At 46.9% G+C, this 16,134-nt stretch overlaps 1 protein-coding gene and 1 non-coding gene across 2 annotated transcripts; both read right to left on the bottom strand.

Moving 5' to 3' along the window:
* Nucleotides 1-1,375: 1,375 nt before the first annotated feature.
* Nucleotides 1,376-14,658, bottom strand: Asf1b (anti-silencing function 1B histone chaperone). Its single transcript, XM_059264380.1, has 4 exons — nt 14,343-14,658; nt 5,931-6,046; nt 3,433-3,609; nt 1,376-2,395 (listed from the first exon to the last, which is right to left on the bottom strand). Exons 1-4 carry the CDS (start codon nt 14,644-14,646, stop codon nt 2,189-2,191), a joined length of 804 nt encoding a protein of 267 aa, XP_059120363.1. The 5' UTR covers nt 14,647-14,658; the 3' UTR covers nt 1,376-2,188.
* Nucleotides 7,188-7,294, bottom strand: LOC131912198 (U6 spliceosomal RNA). Its single transcript, XR_009379593.1, has one exon. It is a non-coding gene; the product is annotated as a U6 spliceosomal RNA (small nuclear RNA).
* Nucleotides 14,659-16,134: the final 1,476 nt, after the last annotated feature.

The following is a 16,134-nucleotide window of genomic DNA, read 5'->3' as shown; positions in this document are numbered from 1 at the left end:
GGTGCTCTTTGAAGTCTGAGCTGCCAGAACATGGTCAGTTTCCACTGTGCCACTGACATCAGGGGCCTGAGCACTCTGCTGGAGGGGTCTCCTACACACTAGGTTGGTGTTCAGAACCCCTACCCTAACACACTGGATGCTAGTACACTTCGATCTTCTGCTGTCTGGGGCAACATAAACCATCTCCAGATACTGCTAAATGTACTCTGGGAAACAAAGTTATCCCAACTCCCACCAGAGAACCTCTGAAGTAGAGGGTGGCCCGGGTGGAAGGTGCCGAGGGACAACGAGCTAGCTTTCCCTGACTCCAAAGGGTAGCTGGTTCTTAGCAACATATACTCATAGACTCAATGCTGTGCTCAGCAGTTCATACCCAACTTCTAAGCCAGCAACTTAAGCACTCCTGCTACTAGTTCAGTTACAGTCCACCAGAAGGAAAGTACCCTGCCAGAGTAGGGCTTCTCTGGATTATGGGAGCTGGCAGAAGAGCCAAATGCTCCATCTCTGATTTGGGGAGTTACACCATAGCTAAGTGAAATTATCTAAATTGTGGCTGTGTGTGTCCTTGGGTCACAATGTTGCTCTATGCCTGTGGGTCAAGGTCAAAGTGAGAAATATCACTGGTCATCAGTTGAACAGCTGGTATACTTCTGCTTGGACAAAGAAAAACCTTGGGCAAAGAAAAACAATCTTTGAGCCTCAGCTTGTGGTACAAACTGCACAACCAGATGAGACTAATAGGAAGCAAGCAAGAGAAAGGCCAGCCACTTTCAGGACAAGAGGTCACCCATGATATGGTGAAGGAGACACAGGAGGCCAAAGAAGAAACTGCATAAATAAAAAGTAAAAATTACAGAGGCTAGAGAGATGACATAAGAGCACTGGCTGCTCTTCCAGAGGACCTGTGTTCAATTCCCAGCTCCTACATGGGAATTCACAACCCTCTGTAACTCTAGTTCCAGGAGTTCCAAAGTCCTTCTGGCCTCTGCAGACACCAGGCACTCAAGTGGTACACAGACAGCCACACAGGAAAACACATAAAATGTTTTAAGCTGGGGGTGGTGGCGCATGCCATTGATCTCAGCACTCGGGAGGCAGAGGCAGGTGGATCTCTGAGTTCGAGGCCAGCCTGGTCTACAGAGTGAGTTCCAGGACAGCCAAGGCTACAGAGAAACCTTGTCTTGGAAAAGAAAAAAAAAAAAAAGTGTAAAAAGAACCAACTTTCTCCAGGTGTGGTGTTGCACACTCTTAATCCTAGCACTCAGGAGGCAGAGGCAGATGAATCTCTTGTGAGTTCCAGGCCAGCCTGGTCTACATAGTGAGTTCCAGGCATACTAGGGAAGGAGAGAAAAAAAAAAAAAAAGCGGAAACAATCTAGATGAAGTGCTTTTATTTTTAAACCAACAAAAACTTTGAATATAAAAGCATTTTAATATACACACTGCAATCACAATAGCATCCATGTAGCAGCAAGGGGACCCAGGGCTCCGGGTAGGGTTAGATGGAATGGGAGTTTCTCAGGTCAGCTTGCCAAATGCCTCCCTTATCTCAGAGGACTGGGTAGCTCATGAGAACATGTCAACAGTCAAAGCAAACCCTGGTGACTCCATGGGGCCACACTCCACGAAGCAGGATCTCCAACATGTCTCCTACCCAGGGCAGTCCTCTCAGAAAGCCAGGCTCAGTCACCAGATGAGAAGGTGGCTGTGACCAAAGTACCCACCATTCCTCCTTGGCCCAGGGAGCTTACCTTTGGGAGTTTTCTAGTAGTGGTTAGACTAAATGACACCCTGGAAGGTCAGTGGTGGTACTGAGTCTGCCTGAGACCCCCAAGAACTGGACTGGGAAGGAGTGACAGCCTTTGGCCAAAGGCTAGCCAGGCATCGCCCAAACAAGCCTTAAGGCAGTGATGTTCAGAGAGCTCATGGGAACTGCCGGTGTAGAAGGAAAAATGGAACAAAGAATGAGCATCTAAGTACCTGCTTCTTAGAGGCTGGTGGGTCATAAGTGAGATGATTCTTCTGGACCTGAGGGGAGAAATTGGGGTCCATATTTTCTTTGAGGCTGACAGGTCTGGAGGCAGCTGGTGGCCCCCAAATCCTTGAGATGACCACGCATGAGAGCCTGTAGGCGCCCCCAGGTGTGCAAGGAGACTGGCCATCGTCCTACTGGTGCCAGTCTGGCCCCATCAGATGCAGTCCATGGAGTTCTCTGGAAGGAGGCCTGGGATGCAGCTAGGGAGGCCCAGGCTTTTGATAGGAGTGCAATTGAAGGGGAGGCCCAAGTCTGGGTTAGGGTCCTGGTTCTCTATGGCCTCCAGTCTGTCTGCGTTGTTGTCCCAGTTGATATGGAATCGGGTCACCCGGGGGTTAGAAACCAAGATGTTCCGCTGTAGCTGCACAAGAAGAATGCCAGTCCCTGTCACCTAAGTGTTTGTTATTCCTAAAGGGCCAGGACTCCTAGACTGGACTCCCTCCAGTTTGAGCCCAAAAGATGCTTGAACACTGTGGGGCAGAGCAGGGCCTTCCTCATCCTAGTTTTGTTTGCCTTTGTTCATTTGTTTTTGGGTTGTTTTGAGAGAGAGTCTCAACTATGTAGACCAGGCTAGTCTGGAACCCACAGAGATCTCCTGCCTCTGTCTCCCAAGTGCTGGGGTTAAAGGTATTAACTACCATGCCTAGCATGATTTTTTTTTTTAAAGTTTTATGTATATGAGTGTTTGGCTACATGTATGTCTATGCACCATGTGTATGCCTGGTGCGTTTGGAGGCCAGAAGAAGGCACAGACTAGAACTGGAGTAACAGCCTCCATGTGATGTCATGTGGGTGCTGGGAATTGAACCTGGGCTCTGAAGAGCAGCAAGTTTCTTAACTGCTGAGCCTTCTCTCCAGCCCATTTGATTTTTTAAAAAAATCCTTATTTTTATTGTATGAATGTTTTGCCTACACGTATGTCTATTTGTTACCTTTGTGCCTGATACCCATGGAGGTCAGAAGAGGGCATAGATCCCCTGGAACTGGAATTAAAGGTGGCTGTGAGGCTGTGGGTACTAGGAATCAAACCCAGGTTCTCTGCAAGAGCAGCCAGTGCTCTTAACTGCTGAGCCATCTCTCCAGTAACCCTCCAGCACTGCCCCCTCCCCCGCCCCCTGGAAACAGGGTCTTGCTATGTAGTCTAGGTTGGTCTGGAACTCATTATATGGATGAGGCTGGCCTCTAACTTTCTGAGGGCCGGGGTGCTGGGATCACAGTGTGCTCCACTCCCCTAGCTCTAGCTCTGATTCTGTCAGCCTCAAGAAGACTTGCTCTATCTACTCTAGCTCTAGCTCAGAGGCAGCATGACCTGTTAACCTTCACTGACCTTGGCTCCTATCCCCCTCAGCTGTAAAGGAACGGGACTGTCTGAAGCAGGAAGTGCAGAGACAGGCTCACCTGAGAGAAGTCTGGCTTTGGGGGTGGGTTCTCCCGAAGCTCTAGGTTTGGGTACTCATTGTTGACATAGTAGCCCACACGGATGAACTCTTGTCCGTGGTAGGTGCAGGTGATGAGAACCACAGTCACACCCACAGCATCCGTCTCAGGAATGAGGGATGGGTTTGGGGCATCAGCCTGGGGAGACATATCCTGGCCTTTAACACTGCCAATCATGACACAAAGTCTACCAAAGAACTAGGACTAGACAAACTGTACAGGTAACTATAAAGATAACTATAAATCATGGATTTGATTAGGCAGCATGATTGCTCAGCATGCATAGTCCTTAGTCCCAATAACAACAACAATAATAATAAATTCAGAACTGCTGAGTTTGACTAGGAGACAAGGGTGTTCAGGTGGAATGTGGTACACAAGGGGACTGACATGAGATGAAGCTGGTCAGGTGGATACGAGGCAACCTCAGGCCTGCTGGGTCAATTCAGGGCTTGGGAAACAGCAGTGTTTAGAGGAAGTAAGGTCTGAAAAGACAGGTAGCATGTGGAGGTCTGGCTGCAGAGGGCTGGCTATAGCAGAAGCAGGGAGGCCAGGCAGGAGTCATCCTGGGGAGGATGACTAAACCCAACAACAGAGAACAGAATCACAGATCAGGGTGTGTGGCTGTGGAGCAGCTATGTTGCATGAAACCAATGCAAATGAAAACGTGTACATTTAACCAGATTCATGACAGAGAGCAGAGCATCACCAGTGGGACCCTGTTCAACAGCCAGGCTGCATGCTCTGGAAGTAGGCCTTGGCTGTGAACATGGGGCTTAGTGGGCTTGATAGGCAGGAGTGTGTGAGGGGACCGTGGGAGGGAACGAATGGATAATGACTTCCTAAGCACCTGCCAAGGAGCCCAGTGACACTGGACTAGACAGTACCATTTGGAAGTCAAAAGCCCATCTTCATATTCACTGATTCTGAGTTTGCAAATCCACCAACTCGATACATCTAGAAACTTCAAAACCAGTAAGTGTGGTACTTTCATACTCACTGGCATGTGAAGAACAAGGAAAACCCAGGGCTTAGATTACAACATGGGGCCAAACTCGGGGCTACTAGGCCTTCTGCTTTGCTTCCAATGTGGAGTACAAGGACCCTTAGACTGTCTACCTAGTGCCGAAATTCAGGAGTTTCATATGGTGAGCCTGCTTTCTGTCTGTCAGAATGTGAACAGTTCTGCAACACATTCCAGCTACCAGTGTTTTCTCTCTCCTGGCCTAGAAACAGAGCTTAGCAACCAAGAATGGAACCCTCTGGAACCTTTCTTTGCTACATTGCCAAAATCCCAGGGCAGAATACAAACACTAAGTTTTATATTCATCACCACCTTTACTACACCCCCTTGTATTTTGTTTGTTTGTTTGTTGAGACAAGGCCTCACTATGTTGCCTTGGCTGGCCTCCAACTCATAGAGATCTACCTGCCTCTGCTTCCTGAGTGCTCAGTTTAAAGGTGTACCACAGCTTGCCTAATTATTTTTTAACAGCATTTGGATGTGTAGCCTAGGCTAGCCTTGGACTTGAAGCAGTCTTTCTACCTCAGTCTTCCACGTACTGAGATTACAAACGAACACCACTAAACTCAGCTACACCTTTAGTAGAAATTAAATACTCACTTGATTCTTCATTATACATGCAAATGTTCAACTCATTGATGCCAAATGATTTATTGAGATGTCTTAACATGTAATCAATGAGTAAAGACTTACACCATACAGTAACAAATAACAAAATAACTAAGATCCCCAAATGCAGTGCTGAAGTGCTGCCTGTATAAAAGCAATGTATGGAGGAAATCGGTGTTGAGTAAGCTTTGCTCAGACACAGGTCAGTGCGACTGGCTGAGGGCACAGTTAACATGCACTAGTACAGCATGAGACAGGGTCTTGCTGTATAGCCTAGGTTGATTCCAAACTGTGTGCTGGGCTTATAGGTATGTGCTCAGCTCTGGCTGAGGAACAAGTAACAACAAAACCCCTTAATCCTTGAGGGGAGTAGTGCACTATTCATGAACCATGTTCATGGGTTTGGTATAATACAACTCCTGTGAAGAGATCACAAATTAGTGGCCTAGAGGTCACTAGGAGCTGTGACCCAGAGGTGGGGTGAATCCAGAGTAGTGGTTCTTGAAGGAAGGATAGCTTCGGGTAGACAGCTCCTGGCAGTCAACTAGGATGTATGGCTCAGGCAGGCCTTGAACTTGTGGTCCTCCTGTCTCACCATCCTGAGTACTGGGATTACAGGGCTGTGTCACCAGTCCAAGCTCAAGTTAGGATTTGAACTTAAACCTCACTGCTAAAACCAGTGTGCTTTCAGGTAAAAGAGGAAGTAGGTTCTAGGCTTGGGTGTGGCTCAGTAGTGGAATGCATGTCTAGTATATGTCAGGTCTTGGGCTCCATCTCCAGCCTGAAACATTTCTAGAAATCAAGGGCTAAGGTGCAACTTCCTTACCTGAAAGACGAACATATGCCTTCCAGCAGGGACAGGACCCACCAGCACCGAGTCTAGGATCTGATCAAATTCCTCACTCTCAGCTGAGCCCACATAAATGATCTTCCACTCCAGGTCTGCAAGCACATGAGGGGTGGGAAAGTTGAGGATGAAAACTGCTGGAGAGCAAGGCAAGGGTCTTCCTGTTAGTTTTAGGCACATCTCCATATGTTAGAGGGTCCTATAGACTGGTGTGTTTGCTGGGCAGTAGGCTTAGTCACCACAGTCCTATATTACAGCAAGTATGAAGTGCTACTTTAGTGGAGACATTTGTCCTGTGGGCCTAACTGGGCCAGGTGACCTTGACTCTGGCCCTCCAGGGGAAACTTAGGCCTCTCAGAAGCAGAGATGAACCACAGAGCACAGGCTGACTCAGGAATCCTGTGACAAGGGCTCGTGGATGGAGCAGGGAGTTGGGCTACTCAGAGACCCTGGTCTCTGGATAGGAAGCAGCATCCTCTTTCACAGAAGGACTGGTGCCACCACGTAGAGCAGATCCCTCGACAACTGGGGCAGAGTGGCAGATTCCAGTCCAGCAGGAGAGCCAGGTGGCAGGAGGGGAAAGGCAAAGCTGGGGGGGGGGGGGACCCAATTTGTCCCAAAGTTGTCCACATCTGGCACCAACTCATTCCTCCTTGTGACAGAGGCTCTGCCAACAGATAGTGTGTGACAGGGAACACTTTCAAAACCCGGTTCTGTACTCCACTGCTAAGGGGGCTCAGTCCTGTCGTAAACCCAAAAGAGATGAACAAAAACTACCTGGAGACCCTTCCCATCAATCTTGGGAGATCCCTGGTGCCCACAGCCTCTTGCAGGAGGGCCAAGGTCATACTAGTACAGAGAAGCTTGGCCTGAGACCCAGAACCTATTTTAGGCTCTTTGAAATTACACAACCCCTAGCTCCAGCAGCTGGGAAAAGTTGCACAAGCTGAGATTTTCACAGAGAGCATGCTCTTGGAAGCTGCTTGGCCCTTGGTCCAGTGTAGCACAGACATCCAACATTGGAAGCTCACCGACACCAGATCATTCTATGGAGGTCTGTCACCTGACCACAAAGCTTTCTTTCATACATCCACTCCCTTGTCCCTTTACAATTTCACCTAGGTCCTTCTGAATGACCCCCATGCCTGTGGCTCACCAGGGTTCAAACTCAAGCCTCGACATTTCTGGGAAATTTTATTTAGCTATAACTTTTTTTTTCTTTCTCTCTCTCTCTTTTTTCTTTTTGACCACTTCATGAATTTTCTTGTTATTATTGTGCAGGGGCCATGCTAATCTTCTCTGTATTGTTCTAATTTTAGTACATGTGCTGTTGAAGTGAGCACACTATTTCATTTTCTAAGCTGTACTTTCCTGTGTGCCTTTCCAAAAGTTGTTTTCCTTTTATGTATATCGGTGTTTTGCACATATGTCTATGCACCCTTTGGTGCTTTGTGTCCACGGGAGCCAGAAGATGGTGTTGGGTCTGTTGGAACTGGAGTTACAGATGGTTGTTAACCACATGTAGGTGCACAGATGGTAGTTAACCACATGTAGGTGCTGGAACTGAACCTGGAATCTCTGGAAGAGCAGTCAGTTTTCTAACTGCTGAACTATCTTTCTAGCTGTCCCTACCTATTTACTTTCTTGCAGTGCTAGGATAGAACTCAGGGCCTGCACATGCCAAAAACAAAAACAAAAAAAACAACCAAACAAACAAAAACTGCTGTAGAGCTGAGCCAGGCTCCCAGCCCCATGGCTTAGTTTTGTAAAAAGAAGTGACACACAAGAGGCCATGTTTCTGGAAGGACAGAAAAGCATGTCGCCCTTGCTCTCACTTGCTAAGATGGCTCTGTCGAACTCTACTTTCTTCAGGCCCCTTCCCCAAGACCCATGGAGTCATTCATATATTCATAGATTTAATATGCTGGAAGGAGGGCTAGGCAAAAAGGGCTTAACACAGGACAGTCCCTTGTGCCCCCAAGGCACCTGACCTTGCTTCTTCTAGGTCAATTCTTTTTGGCAAAAACCTATTAAAAGAAAAGATGTAGTATATTCAGAAAGAAAGTAGACAGTGAAGCCCCTTCTTGCCATGGGCCAGACAGACTCAAGAATTCACAAAAGACCACATAAAATACTAACTAAAAAGTCAGAGTTGATCAAACCATCTACAAAATCAGATGCCTGAAAAAAGGGCCCATAAACTGCAATCATTTTAAATTTAATAAAGTTCTATTTTATATTTTCTTTCTTCAAAAGATAGAATCGCACTGGTACATGCCTTTAATCTCAGCTTGTAAGACACAGTTTTAAAAAAAATAAAATAAGCCGGGGCGGTAGTGGCACACGCCTTTAGTCCCAGCAACTGGGAGGCAGAGCCAAGAGGATCTCCTTGAGTTTGAGGCCAGCCTGGTCTACAGAGCAAGATCCAGGACAGGCACCAAAACTACACGGAGAAACCCTGTCTCGAACCACCCCCCCCCCAAAATAAATAAAATAAAAAAGATAGGGTAGGGCCTGAGAAATGGCTCTGAGGGTTAAGGCACTTGCCATGAAACCTAAAGACCCAGCTCAATCCCCAGAAAACACATGGGGAGAGGACTAACCCCAGCAAGGTGTCCTCTGACCTCTCCATGCATCAGCACACACATACACATATGTAGAAACAAAGGGACCAGTGACAGGATCTTCCTATGTGGTGCAGGCTGGGCCAGAGCTCACACTATTCCTGCAAGCCTTCAAAGTGCTGGAATTACAAGTGAGAGCCCATGTGTATTTCTGTGTCAGCCGGGCTGGGGCCAGTGAGGCCCTGGGATCCACTGGCCTGTACCCCTTTCTCCCTCCCCAGTTTTTACCTGAGTGCTAAACAAGCTCAGGTCCTCCCTGAGCCATTTCCTCACACAGCAGAGAGACTCAAGATTTCATTTCAAAATACACTCAGCTTTTAGCACCTGTAGGTTCTGTAGCCATAAACTCAACCAAAGACCACAGATTATAACTATTGGGAAATAATCTGGGGCTGGAAGGAAAGCCTAGAGGTAGAGTACTCATCTAGCATTCATGATGCCTGGGGTCCACTCCTAGCACCAAACATAAAAATAAGTTCATACCAAACATGAATAGCCGGGCGGTGGTGGCGCACGCCTTTAATCCCAGCACTCGGGAGGCAGAGCCAGGCGGATCTCTGTGAGTTCGAGGCCAGCCTGGGCTACCAAGTGAGTCCCAGGAAAGGCGCAAAGCTACACAGAGAAACCCTGTCTCGAAAAACCAAAAAAAAACAAAAAAACAAAAAAACAAAAAAACAAAAAACAAACATGAATATATGCAACTTTTCTTTTTTTGACATGTATTCTCACAGTATGTCTCCCTGGCTGGCCTGGAACTCAAGAGATCTACCTGCCTCTGCCTCTTGAATGCTGGAATTAAAAGCATTTCATTTTTCTCTAAACAACATAGTATAACAGTTATTTCTACAGCACTGACACTAAGAATAAGTCACCTAGGCTGAGGAGATGGTTCAGGAATTACAGTGCTTTCTATGTAAGTGTGTGAAAAGGACACAGTGGCCCACCTGTTTAACTGCAGCCTTGGAAGGAGACATAGGTGAACCTTTTAACAAATCGGCTAGTAAAATTAGCCATACCATCAAGCTCTGGGGTTGAGAGACCCTGTCTCAATGAATAAGAAAAGAGCAACTAAATATTATTGCCGACATCAACCTAGGAACTCCACAACCTGTCTGCCCTATCTCCCCTAAAAAATGAAAAAAGAAAAAAGTCACTTGTAGAGGAGTAGTAGTCTATGGGGAGGGGCTGGTTGTTGTGGCACATACCTGTAACCCAAGCATATTGGAGATGCAGGTAGGAGGATCCAGAACTAAGTCTAGATTCTTGTTACATATTAAGTTCAAGACCAACCTAGGCTTCATAGACCCTGTTCAAAAAAAAAAAAAAAAAAAAAAAAGAAGTACTAATAAATGTCTATGAGAGACTATGTATATGTGCAGGTTCTGTGCAAATACTGTACTATTTTGTAGATGGGCCTTGAGCATCTGTGGGTACCTGAGGGACTCCTGAAGCCAATGGTGAAGACTATTTCCTCAAAAGTAGGTATGAACCATCATTCATACAGTATAAACTCACAATGACCCAAATATAGGATTGGATTTCGTTTTTTTGTTTTGTTTTGTTTCGTTTTTTTGGAGACAGGATCCCACTGTATAAAACAGTCTGACCTTGAACTCACAAAGATCCTCTTACTTTTCCCTCTCAAGCACTGGGATTAAAAGTGCCCAGTATTTTTGCTTTTTAATGTGTATATGATGTGTTTACATGCACGTGAATGTGGGTATGCCTAAGCCATGAGATGTATGAGGATAAAAGGCAACCTTAAGTGTGGTACATGTTAGCACATACAGAGAGCTTTTGGAGATTTTTGTCTCCACAGTATTTATCCTGAGCCATTTCCATAGTCCAATTCTGTTTTGTTCTGATGCCCTCCTAAGTTCACAATGACCCCTGTTAAGACACACCTTTTACTATTTGGGAAAACAAAACCAAAGCTGGAAACATTACTAAAGACATGCTTGTTTTACACAGCACTGGGGACAGAATCCACAACCTCACACATGCTAGACAAATGCTTCATTGATGATCTATTCTTCAGCCCATTCCTTTTCTCCCTCTGTTGTTTTATTTCTTGAAACTGGGTCTCACTGTGTAGCCTTGGCAATCCACCTACCTCTGATTCCTGAGTGCTGGGATTAAAGGTATGTACCACCATGCTCTGGCCTTCTTTGCTTTCTTGAGAAAGCTGTTTTAGGTAGCTGAGGCTGACGTGGAACTTGCTATGTAGCTAAGGTTGACCTTGAACTTCCAATCCTCCTGTCACCCCCTCTGCCCACCTCACCCTAAGTGCTGGCATTACAGGGATGTACCATCCTTCCTGCTTCTTTGAGACCAGTTTTCCCTATGTAGCTCTGGTATCTACTTAAATGGTAGGGGCATAGCTGTGCACACTATTCTCTTTTCTTAAACTTCTGTATATTTATTGCCTGCCTTTTGTTCACCATATAGATCAACTTTGGTGCACAGAATCTGTTGTTTTTTTTTTTTTTTTGATTTATTCAACTGGTGCCTATTGAAATTTTCAGCTGAAAAAGAGAGAAGCTGGGCCAAACCCACTAAATGTAGACTCGAACCTTGAAACTGTCTTCTTTCAGATGTTGAACAGAGGAGATCACAGGCTTAGAGCTTTTTGGAACTGGGGGTTGGTTGACCAGGGCTGAGGGAGCATGTCAGGTTTCAGTAGATAGTGCCAAAATGTAAGGAAACAACTTCTTCATGATTCACAGAAAGGAGGCCAGGAAGAAGATTAAACCATCTTGCAGGTAAATCAGAATGTGAAGAATAGAACCAATCAGCATAACTTGAAGGAAAAGCATCCTCTTCTATCTTTTCAAAGGATTCTGGTTGGCAAGAAAGTCTATGGTCATTCCTAATATGGACCGGTGACATAGCTCAATGGCAAAGCCACTGTTTAGCATGTGTGTAGTCCAGGGTTTGATTTCTAGACAAAAACAAGAGATGCCACACACAGGACCCTTACCCCCCAAAATAAAAAATAAAACAACAACAACAACAAAAGAAACAAACAAACAAACCTTTACAAGTGAGGGCTCAGCATTTAAGAACACTTGCTACTCTTACAGAGGACTCAGGTTTGATTCTCAGACCTACATAGTGGCTCACAACGGTCTGTTTCCAGTCAGGAAATCCGACACCCTCTTATGGCTTCTGCAGGCACCAGGTGTGCATGTGGTATACATACATACATGCAAGCAAAATACACATAAAGAAAAAAGACCTACAAGTAAATGTTTTTCTTCCCTTTCTAGGACTGAAGGAAAGATAAAGAATCTGGGAGCTGGCTAGATATCTCAGCAGATAAATTGTTTCCTACAAAAGCCTAAGAAACTGAGTTCAAGGGTGCTAGAGAAATAGCTCAAGGTTAAAATCCAGTATTGCTTTTAAAGACCCAGGCTTGATTCCTAATACCCATGTCAGGAAGCTCAAACTAGCTATAGAGGATCAGATGTCTCTGCCTTCCAAGGACTCCAATGCACATATCCCCAATACACACACACACACCCCAAACAAACAAACAAAAAAATAAAAAGAGGTCAGGTGTGGTTGTGCGTGCCTTTAATCCCAGCACTGGGGAGGCAGAGACAAGCAGATCAAAAATCTCTGAGTTCAAGGCCAATTTGGACTTAGAGCAAATTCTAGGCCAGCCAGAACTATATAGTGAGATCCTGTTTCAAAAAACAAAAAAGAAAAGAAAACCACACTACTAAGGAGGAAGAGACATTGGGTGAATCCCTGGCTCACTGGGCAGTATCAGAGCTCTAGGTTTTGTAGAGACACTGTCTCTAAAACAGGTAGACAAAGCTGGAGAGACAGCCCATGGGTTACGAGCACTAGCTGCTCTTCTAGAGGCTAGGTATGATTCCCAATACCTGCATGGTGACTCCCAAAGTCTATAACTCCAGTTCCAGGACACCCAACTTCTTCTGAACTCTGTAGATGCCAGGCACTCAAGTGGTGCCATAAATACATGTAGACAACACACACACACACACATACAATAAAATCTTAAAAAAAAATAAGATAGAGTGCAATGAAGAACAGTTGAGAAAGACAATCTAGTGTGTCTCTGGCCCACATCCACAGACAAATTAAACTCAAAAAATAAAATAAAATAAATCTAAACTCAGAAACAAGTTTCAATGGTAATACTTCTACTAACTGTCTGGCTGACTTGGAGAAATCACCCTGCTCCTATTAAAACATGACCAGCAGGCTGACTTTAGCCTTGTTCTAATTCTATAAATATGGAATCAAAGTAGTACTAGGTAATGACCATGCAACCATTTTTAAACGCAAGGAGCACACTCAGGCTGGTTGAAACCTGCTCTCTAAGCATCAGGAACAGTGACTCCCTTTATGTCTCCTCTTGGCTTCCAAATAAATCTTATTCCACATTGTTATTCTACCTTTTATTTCTTTATTCATTTATACCCTGCCTTGCTCCAGCAAGGATTTAACCCAGCTTATTCTATAGTTAGTCACAAGTAGACTCCTTTAAACTCGAGGAACTGGTGAGGGGCTGAGCCACTGCCCCCTAAGCACACACTATCGCAGTTCTCACTCAACAGGAGTGTCTGGATTTGTCTGAACACCACCCAACAGCCACCAAGAAACACTAGTTGCCACAACCTAGCCTCTCAGAGCTCCACCTCCTCAGCTGCTACATCTTTTCAACCCTCTGTAGAAAAATGGAGTGCTTCCTCCTGAAAGCAGGGCTCGCCTTGCTGTGGAGCTGAGACTCCAAAGTGACCTCATGGTTTATGTGTTCACAGACTTATTTGAAAGGTCTTTTGCTCTTTGTGGCCCTTGTCCTCTCATCTGTGAAATGACAGCCATGTCCTCCTTTATGTCCTGCAGATGAATTAAGTCATCCAGGGAAAGATTCACAAAACCCCAGCTGATTGAAGTTGGATCCATCCCATCCCAGTTTGGCTAGGTCACCCACTCCCCAGACCAGGTCGGCCCATCAGAACGGAGTCAGCTGGAAGCTGGTAGAAATCTCAGAAACTGGCAGAGGCCTGCCTGGCTGTAGTACCCTTACCTGAGTGTTCATCCAATCCCAAAACAGGAGCTGGGAAGACCAAGTTACCTGCAAAGGCTGGAGCCAGAAGTCCCAGAGCCTCCCCAGGGGAAGCTTCATACATAGGATTTGGGACTAACCTAAAGAGAAGCCCCGGTCTGGGCAACAACCATGCCGTTACAGTTGGCAAGCAGGAGTTGCTGGGGACAAATCTGGAGTTGTCTGGGGAGGGTGTTATTAGGAGATAAATGGGGTGAAGGAAGTCTTGCCATGGGCAGACAGGATGACAAGAGGAGGGTCTGTCTGGTCTGTAGGCCAAGGTGTCTACAAGGAAATGGGGGGGGGGTGTTGCACTGGCGGTTGGGTTTCCATAGGAGAGTGGATAGATGGGAGGTTTCCTATGGGGAAAGGAGCCTGAAAACTGGAGTCTCGCCATAGGTAAGAAGGCGTGGCTGCGGGTCTCTACAGGTTAAATGGAGACTGACATTACTACAAAGAAAAAGTGCCAAGGACGAGCAGCGCAGAACGAGGGCTGACGCGGCCTCCACGAGAGAACGTAGGGAACCCTGCACTGGTCGTATCCACCGAGACGTCGGGGTTGCGGCCATGGAGGCGTATCACCAAAGGGAGATTCGGTTGGCCGAGGGGAGAAGTTCCCGGGGAGATTGGGAGTGGCAAAAACCAGGGCAGGAGGGCCTGGGGTCCCCTGCATAGGCCCAGCCTCACCGTCAGACAGGGCCTCGCTGCATTCGAAGCTGATCTCGAACCGGAAGGGACTGTGGAAAGGGCTCGGGTTCTCCAGCACAGCCACATTCAGCACCGACACCTTGGCCATCACCTCGCCAGGGGACCGCAGCCGCAGTGGAGGCTTTTTCGGTGGCCTGCGGAGGCAACGGCGACTGGGGAAAGAGGACGTCCGCGGGGCAGAGACCTCGCAGTGACTCCAACTCTTCCAAAGACCGTCTCGGGTCCGCGCGCTGCCTTCAAATAGCCGACTCCATACTCCAGCCAATCGCCGCCAAGGAGCCATGACGGCGCGCGAGCCCCGCCAGCCAATCCTGGGGTGTCTTCCGGCGCGCGCCTCGACTCCCAAACCAATCAGAGAAGCTCCCTCTTCACGGTCCGCGGGAGGCGGAACGATACTCTCTTAGCTCCGTAAAGTGTCCATCCGGAACCAATCCCTAGCGTCTCCGACTCGAATAGCTTACTCCGGGGTGGGCGGAGTTAGAGCGCGGAACTTCTCTTGTCCAATCCCAAGGGTTACCGCACCGGCGTGGCCCGCCCCCTCATTCTGCTCTTCCGGTAGACACACCCCACAGAGAGCAGCGCCGCCAACGGCCGAACGGTGGCGCGCGACTCTCACTTAGCGCAGAAAGAACGGTCCTCGCACTCGCCGTGATTGACTAGCGATCACAGGGCGGGGCTTAAGCAGGCTTCTGGGATGTGATTGGCTAATGTCGTGGCTGGGAAGGCTGGGCTGGAGAGCTATGGAAATCGCACTCCCACACAGTGAAAACCATAAAGGGGGAAAGAGCGGTGTTAGCGGCTCAGGCTGCTTTGGCGTCTGTCAGCCGGTGAGCGTTTCCGGGAGCTACTCTGAGGGATTCCTGGCTTTGAGGACAACGGTCGAAGAGACTGTGGGCGAATGTTGTCAACATTTGGATCACCCCTGAGTCAAGATGGCGCGGCGGTGAGAGGGATACAGGATCGAGTCCAGGTCCGCAAGGAGTTCAAGTTCGTCGACGGACCAGGGTTTGAATCCTGTCTCTACACGTTTTCCAGTGTTGGAAAATTAACTGCCATGGCCGGGCGTGGAGGCGCACTCTGGAGGCAGAGGCAGGCAGATCTCTGAGCTCGAGGACAGCCAGGGCTACACAGAGAAACCCGGTCTCAAAAAACCAAAACAAAAAAATTAACTACCACTATTTATGACGATATATGCAATCGAAACTTACCTTCACTCCATGCCTTCCTGGCTCCCTATACTCTGCCATAATCTCTTACACTTACAACCGGTGGGAAGTAAATAACGCCAGCCACAGACCTTTTGCTAACCATATCTTTTAAAGGAAAAAAAAAAAAAAAAAAAAACGGCCTGGAATGGTAGTGTATGCCATTACACAGTGAGTTTGGGGAAGTAAATGAATAGATAAATTAGTTTTCACACTTGACCAGTGCAAAAAGGCCAAGAAGCAATGAAATTGATTTTAGTAGTACATTTAACTCAAACAAGAATGCGAATTTCAAATATGATCAGTACAAAAGTACTAATGAGCTGCCTTGCATCCTTTTATTCACTGAGAAATCTTCGGGATCCTGTGTGTGTGTTTCAAATTCAAACACATTTGTAACCTGGCAAGGGAATCTCCACTTTGGTTTGAAAGAGGTAATCTGGCGTTTTATGTTTTACAAAATTTATGGTTGAAAATGAAAGCCAGGAATTTCAGCACTTGGGAGGCAGGGCAGGAGTTCAAGGCCATCCTGTGAATACATGAGGAATTTGAGGGGTGGAGAGGTG

Source organism: Peromyscus eremicus, chromosome 5 (assembly GCF_949786415.1).
Source record: "Peromyscus eremicus chromosome 5, PerEre_H2_v1, whole genome shotgun sequence".
NCBI classification, from domain to species: Eukaryota; Metazoa; Chordata; class Mammalia; order Rodentia; family Cricetidae; genus Peromyscus; species Peromyscus eremicus.
This window is presented reverse-complemented; position numbering and strand designations above follow the sequence as displayed.

Bases quoted from the DNA above. Each gene is read 5' to 3' on its own strand.
- Asf1b (XM_059264380.1), bottom strand. From the start codon at position 14,646: ATGGCTCCTTGGCGGCGATTGGCTGGAGTATGGAGTCGGCTATTTGAA. The intron at 6,047-14,342 runs GTGAGGCTGGGC...ATGTGCTTGCAG, and splicing joins CAGCGAGGCCCTGTCTGACG to ACCTGGAGTGGAAGATCATT. The intron at 3,610-5,930 runs GTAAGGAAGTTG...ATGTCTCCCCAG, and splicing joins GGCATATGTTCGTCTTTCAG to GCTGATGCCCCAAACCCATC.